General features: G+C 35.7%; 2 protein-coding genes across 6 annotated transcripts in view; one reads left to right on the forward strand and one right to left on the reverse strand.

Moving 5' to 3' along the window:
- LOC113513209 (uncharacterized) overlaps positions 1-7432 on the forward strand; it is a 56141-nt gene extending 48709 nt beyond the window's left edge. For 3 of the 5 annotated variants that reach the window (XM_052903568.1, XM_052903569.1, XM_052903570.1), the window contains 5 exons: positions 458-508; positions 1389-1580; positions 2234-2360; positions 2596-2706; positions 3028-7432. In XM_052903568.1, coding sequence (XP_052759528.1) covers positions 458-508; positions 1389-1580; positions 2234-2360; positions 2596-2706; positions 3028-3917 — 1371 coding nt within the window. In that variant the 3' untranslated portion in view covers positions 3918-7432. The remainder of the gene's footprint in view (positions 1-457; positions 509-1388; positions 1581-2233; positions 2361-2595; positions 2707-3027) is intronic. The other 2 variants (XM_052903571.1, XM_052903572.1) reach the window with 1 other exon arrangement.
- LOC113513179 (WD repeat-containing protein 13-like) lies at positions 7422-19480 on the reverse strand. Its single transcript, XM_052903573.1, has 12 exons — positions 19248-19480; positions 18795-18912; positions 18412-18467; positions 18204-18323; positions 17550-17654; positions 16346-16499; positions 15675-15841; positions 14579-14639; positions 12642-12724; positions 9983-10146; positions 9188-9387; positions 7422-8077 (listed from the first exon to the last, which is right to left on the reverse strand). The coding sequence occupies exons 2-12, from the start codon at positions 18874-18876 to the stop codon at positions 7977-7979; spliced, it is 1293 nt and encodes a 430-aa protein (XP_052759533.1). The 5' UTR covers positions 18877-18912; positions 19248-19480; the 3' UTR covers positions 7422-7976.
- Positions 19481-19564: the final 84 nt, after the last annotated feature.

Raw genomic sequence — 19564 nt, forward strand, 5'->3', positions numbered from 1 at the left:
AGATTAGATATGTATACATGTACAGTCGTTATCGTTTCTTCTTTGCATTAATGACAATATATACAACTTTCACAATTTGAAGTCTGTAAAATATAATATATAACCATTTTTAAGGTCAAATAATAATTTATGCCGACTGATTTTTACCATCGAAATTTTTACTTCTGGCAACATACATGTCCTTATACTAAAAAAATTTTATCGTCGGTGTAATTACAATGCATTATTTTAATTTGTAACTAATTGACTGAAATAAATCTCTATAAGGAATAAATCTGCCTACCCTAATATCTATTAAAAGTGTAAAAACTATTAAAAGTGAGTATACAAAAAAATGCCTTATAAAAAAAGTTGCGAGGTGTTGTCTATGGATGTTAGACTATACATATGTACATATAAGGTCCCGTGTGGGTGTCGGTGTGCTTGCATGTTTGTAACTTGTCTGTGTGGCGCGTAGGACGGGGACGGCCACGAGACCTCGGTCGTACCCTCCACGCACTTCGACCATGTAAGTTCCCTCCCTTATCTATTTATTTTCATCATCCGTTTATATTGTGCTTGTACGTAGTTCATTAATTCATCATTATATTTATATTAATCATCATCATCATCATCATCATCTTCCTGTCCTTATCCTAACTACGTGATGATTTTATTCATATTACATAATTATTTATAAAAAAGAAATAAAGGATTTATAAGGAAAAAGGAAATTTTTATTAAGTATATATTATGTAAATGAGAGGGTCAAATAACAAAATGTCCATATTAAAATATTATATTCATTAATTGTCACATAGGATTAAATAAAACATGAGTTTTATTATTTGCCCCCATAACTCTGTGAGATAAGGTCTTAACTTCAAGAGAGTTCATTGAATTTTATTCAATGTTCTCTCCTTTTTTTATTAAAAATATTAGAACCTATCCTAAGAGATTTTGATCAGCAGAGTACAAAATTCTCGTTGTAAATTCCCGGGGGCTTACCACTTACTTACAGGCGACGGTAACCGCTTTCTACCAGTTAGTTGGCCTGCCTCCGCTAGGATTCACTCTTTATCCATTGTGCCTTTCAATAACATTGGGCACACTTGAAAATATGCGGCTGTGAAGTTAGCTTCGATGATTTCATATACTTTAAACAGTTCCCCCTTCATCCTTTCGCTTCTCCGCCTGCCATTATATGCGTGGCATCTCTGATTCTATACAGTTACATTATTTATGTATGTATCTATGTATTGTCAGAGTTCATGTTAATTTTATGTTGCTTTCTTCGCTTTGCTATGGGTGCTTTGTCTCCATCTGTTTGCCTCGACATCACGTGCATGATCATTTACCTCCAAAAGCCTCTACCCATCCACACTGATCTAAATAATTATTTTATGCAGCAACGAGGAAGCAATTCCGAGTCGGGCGCGGCACAAGGCGGAGACAAAGCGTCCTCTGGTGCTCCGTCAGAAGCCTCCGGAGACTCTGGTTCGGGCTCGGAGGGTGATGAAGTGGAGTTCGTGCCGTCCTCGTGGGACTGCCGCGCCGCCCCTTCGAAGTCATCGTTGCGCAGCTTCGAGCAAGCTACACCGGTAATATATATTTAAACTAGTATTTTCTGTAGCTTCGCCCGAACTCTATTTGGAAACCATTGTCGTAAAATTCTTTTTTGTTTTTTTTTTTATACCACTTAAAATGGATGGCAAACAAGCTGACGGTCCACCTGATGGAAAGTGGTAACCGTCGCCTATAGACATGAGCAGTACCATGGACATAACAGAGTATACTGTTTCGTCCATGATACCCCCATACGTTGCCATTCCTGAGGACTCAGGTGTTATTCCTCTGTACCCAGTACATTCACGCCATATCCCACCCTTCAAACCGAAACACGAATGGGACAGACATGCCCAAGCAAATATACGCTACAATAGGCCAATTAATTTAAGAGCTTACCATGAAATGGTATCCGAAATTTCTAAGCCGAACGCAACACGAATTTGATGTTAAAATATCATTGCTTTGGGATTTCATGGTAGGATTTAAGACGAAAATCTTAAACTCTATTTACTACATTGTTTTCGGTATGAACAAAAATACGAAATTGAGTCAAAAAATTCGTAATTGCATTTCGTTGTTACCCCTGATTTTACCCTCATATATCAACCGTAACTCCTTCAACGTAAAACATTTAAAGCGGGGATATAGTCTGTGATATAATTGACAGTTATGATTAAATTTACAGGAGCACAAGAAGCGCGTAGTGTTTAAGCGACAGAAGTATCACTGCGTGTACGAATACCCGCGCGAGGTGGCCGATGTCGAGACGCACTCGCCCGCCGCCTACATGCCGGACTTCTCCACCTACTCAGGTACGTTGTGGCTTAAGTCTGTGGAGTCAAAAGACTTCCCCGAAGAAGAGTCGAAAAACTATTTAACCGGTTTTAAAAATTCTTTCACCTATAGAAAGATACATTATCAGTGAACAACATAAGCTATATATTATTTTCAAAAATGCTATCTACCCGTGTGTATAAAAAAAAACACGTTTAAACAGGTTCAAATACTTCGATTTTATTCAGTGTCTAATATTGGTTTGCTTTTTAGATTGGGACCCGAGCAGCGCAGAGGAGGCAGAACTAGGCTACGGACAACTTTTCGGAACTCCAAATGCTCTCGACTTATATCCACTGCGGGCTGGTATTGCTTTTGGTGCTGGTAAGTTGCTTTCTATTGGTATAAATGTTACTGTTACCCTTCTGTATCGCCGTCGACATTATCGTTTTTTTTTTGTACCAACATAAAATTGTCACAGAATAAAATGTGTCAGCACTCTTCAGAAGGAATTGCATTCTTATCATGTATTACAACAAACGACTATAGTGAACAGAGCAAAATATATCGGTGCAAGGAAAAAAACAAATTTGTATACTATATAACAGTAGCTAACGTCCTCGTATGAGAAGTGACCTACGCCTGGCGATGGGTCATTAATATGATGATTCCATAAACTTAATAGTATCTTCCATATTCTCATAGATTACGACGAGGACTTCTTCATATCGTCTTCGGCGCGACCGTTCGAGAGTCTCGGCATAATGACAACGACCAGCCAGTTTTTCCCCGGCATGCATGTGAAGCCGGCGCTGCTCGAGCGTGAACTGGACGACGTCGACGACTTCCCGCCCCCACCCTCGCCACTGCCCACCGTTACCGCCACCGCCTCCGCTCCTACCGCAGCCACCGCCACACTAGTCCATACCAGGACCCCCTCATTAGACTTCACTACCCCAGACTCTGGGGTCGAAGACATTACTCCAGGCTCTACCACTACCGAGGAAGATTACAAGATCAAGAAACTGTCGGAAACTGAAGTGAATCAATGCTGGCGACCAGTCGACAGTGGCAGCTCCAGTGAGTCAGTCAGCCCGAGCTCACCGGGCGGCGAGGCTCTCGGCGGCCTCAGGCACACAAGGGACAAGCTGAAGCTCGACCTGCCCCCGAGTCCACATTTACCGTCACCGAGGCATAACAGGGTTTTTAATTTCGTGTTGGATAAGCCGAAACGGCAGAGGGTCCAAGAGGAGAGGTCGAGCGAAGTTGGCAGCACTCCACTCGTGATGAGCGACGAGACGCCAGTGGTTAGCACGTCACTGCCGCTACAGGAGTCCGACGACCTGTCGCTACCAGAACCCACTTTCTCCACCTTCGGCAAGTGCGCGCAGAAGGTCGATACCGAACAGAAGAGCATCATACTCACTGAAGACGTGCAACACGCCGAAAACAGTGATAAAGTAGAAAGCCCTAAAGTGGTGGAAGCAGTTAAAGGCGAAGGCACTGTTTTGGACAGCGGAGACGAGGACTCCGGCATAGAGAGCAGCTCCAAAGCCACTCTGGAACGGAACAAAACGACTCCAAACATCTCGTAATTAGAGAGATATTAACGGTAGTGTGTTGTTATTGTATAAATAGGATCATGATTATAAGGCTTCACCGCCCTTGGAATACGCGATACTATAATCATATTTTGAAACTAAATGTTATTATAACAAAAATGGATGAAATAAACGTAAATAAAAGTTGTTTCCTTGTGTTGCCCCTACCAGTAGAATTACAAGGTACAGAGATATAGGTGTAATTAGTTTGGAAGACTGGCAACACACGAGGTATTATGACACGACTCGAGGTGTCGCTCTGTCTCCGTGTTGTAGGAAGCCAGTGGTGATATTCGTGTTTATAAATGACAAATAGCACTTTCTGTCAAGTTAGTTTGCCTTTTCACGTTGCATAAAAAAGATAACATTTTATTAGGGTGTCCAAGAGTTCGAGTGATTTGAGGATAGCGATCTCTATAGTACATGTTTTTTTTTTTTTGTATGACATACTCCTTTTCGAGGTTTTTCAGATTAATATAATTTATTATTGTATTATATTGTATGAATATCGTTATTAATCGGCGTAATTCCGGGCGGTGTAAGTAACAGCATGTCGGTTACCAAGCGAATAATAGATTTGTTTGTAACGCCAATACATGCTGTAAGTAACGCCATCACAATAGCCAAGATTTAGTATTACTAAACATTTATTAACGTATCTTTATTTAATTTAGTACCACTGAACAAAATATTATTGCACCTTTATGTAACAAGCCAGATGACATATCGAAAATAACACTTCATATTTGAAGCCACCTACTTACGAAATAAAATTCGGAGTGTCATTGCTTTTTCAACATTATTTCTTCAATTTTTTTTTCTTAATAATCTATAAATTTTTCTTCTTTTTTTTTTTGTAAAACAAAATCTTATATTATTGAATATTTCATAATAAAGGTAGTTTGTAAAGAAGGGAAAATAAAAAAAATATATATGTTTTGAACAGATAGACACTAGTTAAAAAATATTGGACATGTTTTTTGTTTCTAAGTTTAATTTAATGATTATAACCACAGGACTTCGCTTCGAAGTATTCTTGTACTCTATTTTCCTAATATATTTTTTCTAATAATTATAAATGCTGTAATTAACTTCAGTTTAGATTTTTCCACTTATTCATTTTTATATAATGTATTGCGATACTGAACTCGTTCGTAGGTGGTGTTTTGTATTCCTTTAATAATAGTGCAGTGCATGTAAAAAAAAAATTATTATAAATGCGCCCTAAACAGTTGATTTATTGATTGTAATACTTCATAAATAATAACGTTAAGTATCCTATTTCATTCACGAGTAAGGTACAAAAGCCATGTAATAAATCGCTTTCATTATTGAAAATTATTTATAAGCCCTTTGAGAATTTTACAGTTTTAAGTGATCCCATTTGCCTAATATTAAATACTGTTACAGTACTACCACGAATTTAAACAAAACCGCATCGCTATTAATATACACTATGGAAAATGCATTTTTGATACAATTCCCGCAGTTATAGCTTTATAATAATATTAACTTTTTTTTTTTTTACTATTTTCGTGGTGTTACTGTAAAATATAAAGGCCTATCCTGGTTTGTACGATTATTACCGCCCAATATTGTACTTGCTAGATTTTTTCATACGTAACATTTTTACTCTTATTTCATAATGTCGTAGTGAATTAGATTAAACACTGTTGTGCTCGGATACTTGAACCAAGCTTAACACAATTGTCGTGTAATAATTGTTCCGATGAAATTGTGCCCATCAAAAGTACAAGTATCAGATCATAACGAATTCAGTGTCTAAATTATTTGTTAGATTTACGCACAAGTGAGTACGCATCTTCCATCTTATAAACCTCGAATAATATGAAGAATATCAAAATTTTATTATTTCGGTCTATAAATTTTGAGGTTAAAAAGCCAATTGTTAGTTAAGAAAAGTTGTAATTGTAAGCGTAGAATTAGATGTATCTATTGTGGTGAGGTCGACATCGCGTGTTATTGTACACGAGCTCAGCAACAGAAATGGTTTAACTCGGGTGAACATTCAAATTTTTTTCTTTTTTTTTTAATTATATTTTCAAGTATAAACGCGTGCGCAGATATGTATTATATATTATAATATACATGATGTATTATTTGCGAAAAGCGTTATTTATTATTAGTTATTTTATTACATTGCATAATTAAATCAATTTAATTATGCAATGTAAAAAAAAAATTGTTCAAGTAATCAAGTTGCTTCGCGAAACTGCTTCTCAATATGCAGAATTAAGCAACTTCGCGTTTTCCCGCTATCCTGTATCACACTACCCAATGTACGCACGGCCTTTTGTAATCCAACCCCGTCCTGGTCACTTAATGATATTAAATGATGTTAAATCACGATTATTTATTACCTTGTCAATGCCGACTAACTAACTGTTCATAATAATGAAACATTACTGTTGCTGACTGTACAGAAGTGAGTGCCACTAAAATTACGTCATCAATATAGTACGCAATACGTCCAAGTGTGAACCTAATGTGCAATTCCTCTCATTTCCATATCATTGCGTTTTAGTTGTTTAGTTATTACTGCTGTAAATATAATTTAATGTTATAGATTTGGAGAAGTTTTTGATGATTGCAAATTATTAATTCAAATTACTACAAGTTTATTGTTCTGAACATTATTTTTTACATTTTAATAAGTTTTCGTTAATGTACAGATGTAAATACGTGGTAGATGTTCATTTTGTTACTAAGTAGGGATGGTATCTTGTTATGGAAGTAGGTGAGATTTCCGGACCTGGTCCGAGCGGTCGTTGTTGTAGGGCGGGGGGTGTGGTCGCGTCGTCACGTCGCCACCTCCGCCTTCATCTCACTTCATATACCACATGTTAAAGATGCGCTCAATCGGACAATTTTATTGCGTAATCCTGTGCAATATTTGTTAATTATAACGTCACGATAAGTCAAGTTACTGTCATGCCTCTTTGCATGTAACTAAAATTTTCTGGAGCAGTAATTGCCTGAGATTTCCTGTATTTAATGGTTTATTAAATTGCCCCATATCACTCAATGTAAATGTGGCGATATAACAACACTCGTACGTATGGACATTAAAGTAAATTGATCGATGGCAATACGTCCCAACAAACAAATGCTGTCCAAGATTATCCAATTAAATTGTCCATGTGAGTGCACCTGTAGTAATGTCTAGATTATTGGCAGGCCACATGCTAAGACTTTGTGGTCTTGTTTCTCTATAAATGTATTATGAAGTTATACTCTTTAGTTCGAGAAATCTCCAAGGTAACAGACTCGTCTCTTTTACATTTATATACAATACAAGGAATTATTTTGAATGAATTGTCCGATAATTATGATATTTATTGTTTGTAAGTTGTTATTGATTTGTATGAGCTGTAGGCAGTATTTAGTGAATGTGAACGCATCGGAAGTCTTTTCATATTGTGACTTTGTCGAGTCTTTTAAAAGTATTTCTATGAAAAAAATAATAATAAATAAAACTTGTGACTCAATACGTGTCTTTTATTTCTTATAATTAGAGATTAGTCAGGTATAATCTATAAGTCTAAAAATACAATTTTTCATCTTAAAAATATATTGCAGTGGCATAATTTAATTATCTCATCAAATAATTTAATATCTTTATCATACATACATTTGTCTTTTTAAAACTTCTGTCAACAACAACATACAGATTTTATTTAAATAGGTCATATTCTATAAAATTTACAATACGAAAAGAGTTAGTTTTAGTCTATGTAAGAATATATTCAATTGCTGGGGGCTTATTACAATTACATATGTTTTAAAAGTCTGCTTATTACCAACTTAAAAACATGACAGCTTTGAGTCACGAGACTAAAAAACTGACCTGTTATATCTGCATATTTAGTGACAATTTGCAAAGTAGTTCAACTTAATCCATAAATTATCAGATTTTAACGTAATACTATCATTAAACTATGGATTTTAAGCGGTTATATTTAATTTGAAATACTCTGGTATCAAGCGTTCATATTAAACTCCCTGGTCGGTGTCAGCGGTAGGCGAGCGGTGTCAGCTGCGCCGCCAGATGATGACGAGGCCGGACACGTCACTGGTGGCCAGCAGGCTCTCGTCGTAGCTGAAGCTTACGCCCAGCACCGGCGACGCGTGCCCTGCCATATTACCATTTTATTACTAGCCTTTACTTGCAACTCCGTCCACGTCCGGGATAAAAACTAGCCTATGTATCCACATAGTGATAAGTTTAACCATTAAGATGTTACATGCCTTCATATTTATGATATTAGTAAGAATAATCTGATAGTAATAACACATTTGATTAAAAATTCCTTACTCTTAAAAATGAAGGAATTCATAGCAAATCGTGTAAATTGACGATGCTACACAAAATCAAAACTCTCTCGGCTCTGATTCATAAGGAAATTGAGTAAACTATAAAAGTTACGATTTTGTGACATACAAAATGCACATGATATAGTACATTACTGCAACGGCCAGCAACTGAGGCATCGATGGACGAACGTGCAAATGTAGGCCGAGGCGTAGCCGAGGCACATACGTGAATCCATCAATGCCTAGTTGTGGCCAAGGCTTGTATAGTACTTTTCTCAAACAATGCGCGAAAATCAAAAACACAATTTTACTTTTTAAGTTCAATGACGAATAACGAACAATAATAATTTTTCACGCGCCATAATGTTCCTTTGTTTATTTTTTCAATAAACAAGCTTTCTATTAGTAAGCCACTTCGAAATTTAAATAAAACCTTTTATTACTTACCTCCTTGGTAGCCATGTTTCTAAGTAAAAGGTCATTCTATTTTAAAATTACAGGACAGATATGAGTTTACATAGTAATTTATCTGGCCGCAAAACACGACAGATATGGATTTTCATACAACTTTTGCCGGCCGCTGCCCGCATGTATCTGGCCAATACAGCAATTTTGATTTATTTCGAAGAAGATTGTTAAAATAATACTCACATTTCCAAGCATGTTTGAGAAAAAATTATTATGATAACGATTTTGCTATACGAAAAATGAAACTACAATCGTGTTAAATTTTAACGAGATCAATATGAAATAAAAACTTATTGACTGTAAGGAATCTTAAAAATCAATTCAAAATTGATGATATATGTATAGCTACAATAATCGCTTTACATAATGTAATATAATAACAAAAATTTGCCGCTGATTTAAGAATCTTTTTGTACTTTGTTGAAAATTGTAAGGTAAAGAAAAATAAATGTTATATTTACCTTGTAGTTTGTTCACCACTGGTTGATCAGCGTGACCTTCTATATCGAGGAAGTACACGCAGGAGTCCTCACTCCCGGTGACCACGCATACGCCGCGCCGGAACGACATTATCGGGCAGAACGTCGACTTAACACTGTGCACGCTGTGCAGCGTGTCGAAACGCTTCTTTAACACTAAACTGCCGTCGCGGTCCACTATCCTGAATTTAATGGAAGTTATTATGAACTATTTTTTATATATAATAAAATAACACTAACAGTGGGTGATGAGGGACTCTTAGTAATGACTGACGGCACCAGTGCTAGCAATAATAGGTCGACCTCCACGCGACCCCCCTGGAAACCATTACAATTATTTCTTATGAATCCGACACAAAGGACCAACTGGTCTGCTATATCTGAAACCGCTTGGAAGTCAATCAGATTGGATAAATTGATAGCGATGAAGCTGTTAGAATCCATTATTAACAAACCTTTTCTCCCGGGGGGGAAAGAGATTGTTAGTAATGTGGTCAAATAGCCTCATTGCTATCAATATACCTTATCAGGTCGACCTCCACGCGGTTCCCCCTGGAAACCATCGTGACTAATTTATTATTGAATTCGTCACAATGGTCTAACTGACTTTGCTTTCATCATCACCTATAATCGCTCACTGGTGCCCCGCCAGCGTATACCGATAGCGCAGGCGGGGTTACCATTCCATTGTCATCTATTTAAAAAAAAAACCTTTTCTACGGTTACTATGGTGACTGGAGAGGAGAGGAGAGGAGAGGAGAGGAGAGCAGGGCGCACCTGAAGAGATAGAGCGAGTTGTCGGCGGCGCTGACGAGCAGCGCGGGGTGGCGCGCCAGCCAGGGGCTCCAGCTGACGCAGCCGGCCGCGCCGCCCACGCTGCAGCGCCGCAGCTTGCTCAGTGCGCCGCCCGCGCCCTCCAGCCGGTAGCTCACTATCACGCCCTCACACACGAATGCTTACTATTATACAGTGCATAGTGCATCATATACAGCGGGTCGTCCATATGTATGCGCTAATATTATTTTCTCAAACATGCTTGGAAATGTGAGCATTATTTTGACAATCTTCTTCAAGATCAATCAAAATTGCCGTACTGGCCAGATACATGCGGGCAGCGGCCGGCAAAAGTTGTATGAAAATCCATATCTGTCGTGTTTTGCGGCCAGATAAATTACTATGTAAACTCATATCTGTCCTGTTATGTTTAAAAATGGAATTACTCACTTCGAAACATGGCTACCAAGGAAATAACTAATAAAAGGTTTTATTTAAATTTCAAAGTGGCTTGTAAATAGAAAGCTGTTTATTCAAAAAAAACAAAGGAACATTATGGCGCGTGAAATATTATTATTGTTCATTATTCGTTATTGAACTTAAAAAGTAAAATTGTGTTTTTGATTTCCGCGCATTGTTTGAGAAAAGTACTATACAAGCCTTGGCCACAACTAGGCATTAATGGACTCACGTATGTATGCCTCGGCTACGCCTCGGCCCACATTTACACGTTCGTCCATCAATGCCTCAGTTGCTGGCTGCTGCAGTAATATACTAATATATATTTTAATTTTTTTTTTTCAATGAATGTTAATGAAATGGTAACACCGCCTACGCTAATGATATACGTTGAAGGGGTACCAGTGAGGGATAATAGGTGAAAATGTAAGCAGGTCAGTTAGCAAATTGTGATGAATACATGTGGAATTCATCACGATGGTTTCCAAAGGAAATCAAGTGGAAGTCGACCTGATAGGATATATTGCTAGCAATGAGACTGGTGGACTACCAGTCATTACCAGGCATTATTAACAATAATATATATTTGAATATACATGATTATACATTTTTGATGCAGCTATCTATTTACGCATGCCTAACCGACCGCTCCAGAGGGGACAGAGATTGTTACTAATGGGGCAAGTAAGCACCATTATTAGCAATGTACCCTGTCAGGTCGACCTCCACGTGGTTCCCCCTGGAAACCATCGTGGCTAATTCTAGTTGAATCCGTCACGATGGGCTAACTGATCTGCTTTAATCTTCATCAGTCGTTTGTCACTGGTGCCTGGCCAGCGTATGCCAATAGCACGGGTAGGGTTACCATTTAATTATCATCCATTAAAAAAAAACCAACCGCTCCACTCCCACTCCCAGTTTTGGGTGGGAGATATTGATTATATTTGTGTTTCTAACCTTAATTTGTTAATTTCATTCTTAAGGTCTTTTTTTATACAACTTAGAATGGCAAACAAGCTGACGGCCCACCTGATGGAAAGTAGTAACCGTCGTCTATAGACATGAGCAGTACCATGGACATAACAGAGTATACTGTTTTGCCCATGATACCCCCCATGCGTTGCCATCTCTGAGGACTCAGGTGTTATTCCTCTGTACCCAGTAAATTCACGCCATATTCCATCCTTCAAACCGAAACACAGCCATGCAAACACAACTGCTTCATGGTAGAAACACGAATGGGACAGAGGTACCCAAGCAATCGACTTTTGTACAAAGTCTCCCTCTGGGAGACCCCCTTACTCTATGTGGCTCAATGTACTAGTTTTTAATAATAACTTTATTTAATAATAAGATACATACATTTAGATATACTAGCCACTAAACTAGGCCGAGACTCTATATTAGTGGATAGTTAACCCTTTCCACTCCAATGTCGAGTGTCACTCGACATTGATTTTATATCATACCAAAAGGGATTATAAAGATTAGAAATAAGAATTATAATATAGTATCCTGTAATTACTCATAAAATAAAGTTTATCATATAAGAAAAAATCAATTTTATTTACAAAACACGAAAAACCCTTAAAAGTTAAAAAACGCAATTTTAGCGTGTAGCTGGTGGACTAGAAAGAAAAAAAGGATTGGAGTGGAAAGGGTTAAATAACTTCCTTTGACTTAAACATTTATAAAAGACGTTACAATATCGAATATAAATATACTCAAATTTGCAATGTCCAAGATAATTTTGGTGCAACATAGTTAAACGTGGGTAGCATCATATTACCTCTCTTACAATTAAAATTATAGTTTATTATATATTTTTGTTTTTTGTTTATACAACTTAGAATGGCAAACAAGCTGATGTCCCATGATATATGATATATAACTGTGTTAACTGAAAATCCGCCAAATATAGCTTTAATTAGAATCTACAGTTAAAAAAAATAAGACATACCTACACAATAATAGCGGTAAAGAACTTTGTTCATTCTAAATTTAAACCTATAAAATGTAGCGCCAGTCAAAAAAGTCCACAGTGAAAAAGTGAAAAAAAAAAGTTTTAAAAGCAAACAAATTGAGAACTCCTTTATTAAAATCGGTTAAAAACATACCTGGTGGATTAATAAATAAATAAATACCTGTATAATATAGAGAGGAGAAAGATAGACCAGTAAATAGAAACAGTAAGTCTCAATACCTTATCGTTAGCGGCCCAAAACATTCTGCCGCTTGATTCGCACGCTATTGACAACACCCTGCCGCCTAGAATGCTGGTGCCGCCTGAAAATTGTATAAAAAAAAATGTAAATAAGTGTCATCTTGTAGATCTATTTCAGATAGCATTCTTTATGTTTAGTAATCTTTGTAGTTTGGAGTGTTTTTTTTTTTCTAATTTTCATTTTAGTTATAATCAGTGTAAAACTAAATAAGAAAGATTTGTTTTTGGTTTTAATGTTTTTTATATATAATATGTACGATATTTTATTTTTTTTTGTTTCTCTATTTATATCTATCTGCAATCAGGCTTTTTTAGTCATAATCAGATCTGTTGTTTTACAAATTTTGGACGTTAGTAGATACATATCCAGAGAGATGTCATCTCAAATCACATTTTTAAATGCTAACTTTCGACTAGTCAGCATTTAAAAATGTAATTTGTTTGAAAGAAAAAAATGTAAAAAAATGTAATCTTTTTAGTGTAGATAGGCAGTTATTTTTATCCAATAACTTCATGTCCAGTTTTTATGACATTTTAGTCTATTTGTATAAGTTTCACAGGCCCTCTGTATCTGTTCCATGATAACTGGTATTTCTAGAGACTCACCTAATCCCGTATCACTACATAGTATAAAACAAAGTCGCTGTCGCTGTCTGTCCGTCCCCATGTATGCTTAAATCTTTAAAACTACGCAAGGGATTTTGAAACGATTTTTTTTTATAGATAGAGTGATTCAAGAGGAAGGTTTATATGTATAATACATGCATAATATCGCAGAGACACATTGATAACTTTAGAGATTTCTAATGTGATGTCGTAAATAAACACACTTTTTTGCGCTTACATTGCAAACGCTGGCTGAACCCCACGAGATAAATCAAAATAATGTACTACAGTATTGTACACCTTAAAAAGATCAACAAAAAAGTCCGCGATGGTATATCTCTATCTCTTTAGAATATTCCACAATAACCATTTTATATCCTTCATATTTTACGGGAAAAAATTTCTTATTTACGAAGTGATTTTAAGCAATACAGCATTAATTTTTATCCAATTATGTACCTTAAATACATTGTCCATTTAATATAGATCAATATAGCTCTTTACAGCATGTAATTTAAATTAATATTTTTGAAAATATTACAGATTTAAAATACACGGACATAGCGGTTGCGTCGGTACCAACCGAGGGGAGGGGGGACTATTTAGTATCAGCATTGCACCCGTGCGAAGCCGGGGCGGGTCGCTAGTTCTTTATAAACCAGGGTGCTATGCTTACAGTTTTTTAAGGTTTGTTTTAGAAGCGTTGAAAGATTTCTATATTATAATGGAATGGTGATCCCCAAAGTTCTTTAATGTATACCCATACAGTCATTATTTATTTTATTTATTTATTTATTTATTGGAAAACCAACAGCTTACAATTTATAGCTTAAAACAATAACAACTTATCCATATAAAAAGCCAATAACAGGTTTTAGGGTTTATGATCCATTTATAAATGAGGAGTTCATTTTTAAGGTTTAATGAAGACTGTCTGCCCATTAACCAGTACAATATAATAATAAACAATAAGGAAGTACCACATTCGCGATTCACTGTTGATCCAAACGTTGGCTGGTTGAGAATGCTACTAGCATCAAGTCCACCTTTTATACCATATTTTCTTTTGGTCAATAAAGTTATTTAAATAAATAAATGTGCAGAAAAAAAAGTAAATATATCTATAACTGGTCTAATATTCATAGCACACGAGCTTTGCTTAGTTTGGGACAAATTGGCATTACATAATATGTCCAGTGGTATTTATTAATTATTCTTTTAGTATAAAAATACCTTATTTATTTATTTACACTTTATTGCCATTGCCACCATTTATAAAATAGTAAATACAACTAATCCTTACTCCTTACCTTTTGGATAAATTCCAGTGGATATGTTGAGTACTTCGACCATACCGCGGGCATTGCCTGCCTGTATAAAACTCTTAAGGAAGTAATTTTTTTTTTATACAACCAGGAAAAGTGGAAAACATGTATTATTATATCTAAACAGTACTATGGCAGTATATGACAGAATTTAATGTGACGCCCATGGTATATCATGCCTAAGTACTGAGGTCAAGTGACCTGATACAAGAATTGATAACGCACAGGTGGCCATTTGTTCGTGTAGTCCCGGCATAGAATAGGCCATCCCTTCCTTTCCCGTGGATGTCGTAAGAGGCGACTAAGAGAGGGCGAGGAATCTGCAGCAGCATCACTCTTAAAACATCTGTAAAGCCTAACTACGGTTGCCAATCCGCATGCCAAGCGTGGCAACTATTAGCAAAACCCCTCAAGAGGGAGGCTTATGTTCAGCGGTGGACAGTTGAAGGCTGATACGATTATATAATGAGGTGAACATTTGGACGACTCCCCACTAGATGGAGTGACGATTTAAAATGCATTGCAGGGAGTCAGTGGATGCAGGACCGTTCCAATCTATGAAGTAGGCTTATGTTCAGCAGTGGCCAGATAACAGCTGATATGATGAGTGAACGTTTACTATTAGATGAATCACAGATTGGATGCTAGCTTTTATACTTTTTCAAGCGACTTCAATAAGAAGGTTATATTTTTTGTACACCGATTTGGAAAATTCTTGTTATATATATATTGTTTATTGTACTAAAATATACAGTAACAATTTTACATATTGGTCCTGTAGAAATTTTATCAAATTTGGTTTAGTAGTTTAGTATTATGAAAAGTATATATTTTAATCTGTCTTACAGGATAAGAGACAGGAATTAACGCGATCATTTAGGAAACTATAATCTGAGATATTTTGATGTTTCAATCAAATTTCACCGGCCATGGTCACGAGTAGACTGATGTAGCACTATCATTCCTCCGCTTCCGCGACAGACGTTTTTTGTTTTCTTTTTTTCTTCTACCCACTCATTGTCTCAAATCATTTAATTATAGCGTTAATTGGTTGAAAAATATCCTGGTATAGCAAGGATACGATGACCATGTTGTTGTTGGCGGGCTGGAAGACGCAGCAGAGCAGCGGCGCGGCGAGCTGGTCGGGCACGGCGCGCAGCCGGCGCCGCGCCGCCACCTCCCACAGGCACAGCGCGCCGTCCAGCCCGCACGTCACCAGCAACTCGTTCGACGCCGACCAGTCGCACCCTTCACCCGCACCCGTAACAATACGTGCTGCACTTATATGTATACCATAGTGGAGACCCGACCTGACTTCATACTGCTAGATAGAATTTTCGAAAATAATACTACATTACTCGTTAATAATGTAGCTTCTTATAGGTGAAAGATTTTTTAAAATCGATTGAGTAGTTTTTGAGTTTTTTCATTACAAACAATAATAAAAATTCTATTTTTCATTAATAGAAATCGGCATTCATTAATTTAACTATAACTATTTACGATGAATTTTTTTAGAACAGTTAAACCTGTGATAGTACATCAGATGCTTACAGAAGTTGGATTTAGTGTACAATCTGTAATAGGTAAACTTAATTAGCCACTTGACCCTGCTATGTGATTTACTAAAAGCTTATTCACGCGTATTTTAAAGATTGTAGAATTGTAAGTTGTTGGAAACATATGCGATAATAGGGGGCAATAAAAAGTAAATGATCCAATGAACATATAACAAACTTGCATACAACTTACCGGTAACGGCCTTAGTGTGTCCTTCAAGTATAAAGCTGACGCGGGGAGGCGACGCTGTCACGTCACAGATGGACACGGTGCCATCGTGCGACGCACAGCACAACTTCGATCTATCATTGTTGGCAAACTTCACTACACTAACTTGATCAGTGTGCTGAAATATGGATGAAAAAATATACTCTTACGGGGGAGAAAGGGATCGTTAGTAATGGAAACTAAGAATCCCATTGCTAGCAATATACCCAACCAGGTCGAGCTCCTCACGTATCTCCCTGGAAACTATCATGGTTAATTCCTGATGAATTCATCATGATGGGCTAACTGGCCTGTTTTCATTCTCATCAATCACCCTTCACTGGTGCTCCGCCAGTGTATCCTGTTAGCGCAGAGGAATTACCATTCCATTTTCACCCATAAAAAAAAAAGACTATACCTCTTATGAGGTAACCAGATCATGTTTAAAATGTCACAATTGGCTATGCCTTTCCTCCTCATCTGGATTATAGATGACAAACACAAAAAGTAGATAAAATTCCCCATGTGCAAGTATATAAACATTGTTAAAAAATAAACATAAATTTAAAAAAAATAAACAATTGTCCTGTAGTCTAGGTATAGAATAGGCCACCCCTTCCTTTCCCGTGAGTGTTGTAAGAGGTGACTAAGAAAACTTAAATGTTGAGGGATGGGCAGTAAAGTCCTTTTTAAATCATCGCCAACACCAAACTGCGGTTACCAACGCGTCTGCTAAGCGTGGCAACTACTGGCAATGCCCTCCTTATGGGGGAGGCTATATTCAACAGTGGACAGTTAATGACTGATACAATATTAAGTTTACATTATCAATACTCGACTATTCAAAACTACCTTCATATTGAAATTATTGTATGAGATCATAATACCTATTAGTGAATATGCAATATAGCAAAAAAAAAACCAAACATGGTACATAACAACTACTGGCAAAATTTCTCTTATAAGGGAGCTTCAGCACTGAGCAGTTAACAGCTGATATGATGATGATTATGATGACATACAATTTGTACAAAATATATACATTATTAGAGATTCTTTGTTTAAATTGTGTTTTACGTTGTATAAAATTCTCAGGACATTCTAAGTTGTATAAAGAAAATAATGTGTATGAAAGTAATATTGATTAATGGTTTAATAATTTTTTTTAATATAACATTAAGAATCGTACCTGGTCAAATATATGATGAACTCCAGAAAATGCATAATTTTCAGATATTGTCATATCATTCTTTTTCTTATTAGAACTTGGATAATCATCAAACGCCAAACTAGCCTAAAATGTAAACATTAATAATTCATAAAACAATTAACACATATGGAATCTGGTGGTCTACCATGAAACAAAAATCCGAATTTTCTGGCTCAATTTCGTGTTTTTGTTCGTACGAAAATCGACCCAGTAAATGAAGCTTAATATTTCATTCTTCATAAATCCTATCCTGATAGTCCAGAGGAACGATATTTTAACATTTTTAATAATTTTAAATGGCATGTATTATGTAATTTTAACATTAAATTTCTGTTTTGTTCGTGCCCGAAATTTCGGAAAATATCTCATGGTAGGCCCTCTGTTTATATTCTCTAAAACAAAATAATAATAGGAAAATTATTTCAGAACTAGTATAGACCTCAGATAAGTACAGACATAAATCATGATTAATAAGCATGAAATAAGATAAACATTTTATATATTAATGTAATAAATTGCCAATCAGTGTACTTAATTTAATCCATTTAGTCATTTGAATAATAAACATGTAAATATCTACACTGGCATTTATAATACATATTATTAGGATTATAAGTATTAGAAATAACTAACCTTACTACTAGATCTTGCACGTGAGGAAGCTGAACTGATGGAGATGTTATCTTGAACCCCATAGCGTCTTTGTAGCAGCTGACTTCTAATATTTATGTATTTCTTTATTGTTTCTATATCCTAATAATGCAAATAAATACATATAATCTAAGATATCACAATAAACAAATACAAATTTTAAAGAAATTGTAGATGACTTTTTATTTACCTTAAATTTAGCATTTTCTCGAAGAAGTTGACTGCGGCGTCGTATGTATAAAGTTTCTGTGAAACAATGCTAATTATTTTTATTATGTTTTATTAATTATTTGGCTTTTATGTAACATGTACTTTAGCAACTTCCTTTGAGACAAGCAAAGGAATTTGTTGACAGTACAATAGAAAATTTAAAAGAATAAAATATTTAATAAATTATTTATTAAAAAAAAGTTGAAATTCTAAAACATAATTCACTAATATATAATAATATATCACTAATATATAATACAAAAAAATGTGCATTATTAACTAAAATTATTGTGCACCTTATGAAGAGTAATAAATGATCAAACGGAACTAATGAATCCTGTAATGGGCATATTTTTAACTTACTGAAATTGGGGTTGTTAGGAGCTCGATATGCATTGAAACGAGCATCCAGAGCAAATATTTGTTGTTGAAAAGCAGCAGCCATATTTATAAGTAACTTCGCATTCTCCCTATTAGTTCTCTGTAAAGATTTTTTTGGTTATAATTTGTTTATGAGTAATTTTTTAAACATAAACACGGGCTGGAAATGCAAAATCATGTTACTAGATGTTTTCTAAATTAAACAAGATATTGTGAAACAGATTTGCATCACGTAATTTGTAAAGCGATAATACGATAGGTAAATAATTATGATTCCATTAGTTATTTATTATAGCAGCCAGCGGAGCAGAGTTACAAAGAAGAAAATCATTTATAGATTCTTCTTTAATCCAGGTAGTTTAAACTGGTCACGGCGGTCAAAAATGGATTTAACTGGCTTTAAATTGCTATTTACCAAAAGAGAAAATAAATTACCTTTTGACTAATTAATAAGTTTGACGATAGAAAGTATATTGTTCATATAATTAAACTAGGAATCATACTGATACATAAATTCCTATTTTATTTTGTAATTTTCAATTCCTTGACAACTATCAACCACGAAACATAACACAACAGGTATTTATAAATCAATTCTATTAATTAGCATAATAAAATAAAATATTTCTTTTGCAATTGTTTACATATAATGTCAAAATAAGCAAAATGCACTAATGATGGAGACTGACAAGTACTGACATATTGATAACTGTCAACCTAAGCTTACTGACAGACGGCATCTATCAAAGATT

The sequence above is a fragment of the Galleria mellonella genome, unplaced genomic scaffold (genome assembly GCF_026898425.1).
Source record: "Galleria mellonella isolate WM207_F2 unplaced genomic scaffold, CSIRO_AGI_GalMel_v1 utg139, whole genome shotgun sequence".
NCBI lineage: Eukaryota > Metazoa > Arthropoda > Insecta > Lepidoptera > Pyralidae > Galleria > Galleria mellonella.

Coding starts and splice junctions, on each gene's coding strand:
- LOC113513179 (XM_052903573.1), bottom strand. CDS start 18,876: ATGGCTGCTGCTTTTCAACAACAAATATTTGCTCTGGATGCTCGTTTC. Junction 15,842..16,345: donor ACACACTAAGGCCGTTACCG/GTAAGTTGTATG, acceptor GTGCGGGTGAAG/GGTGCGACTGGTCGGCGTCG. Junction 14,640..15,674: donor CCAACAACAACATGGTCATC/GTATCCTTGCTA, acceptor AGTTTTATACAG/GCAGGCAATGCCCGCGGTAT.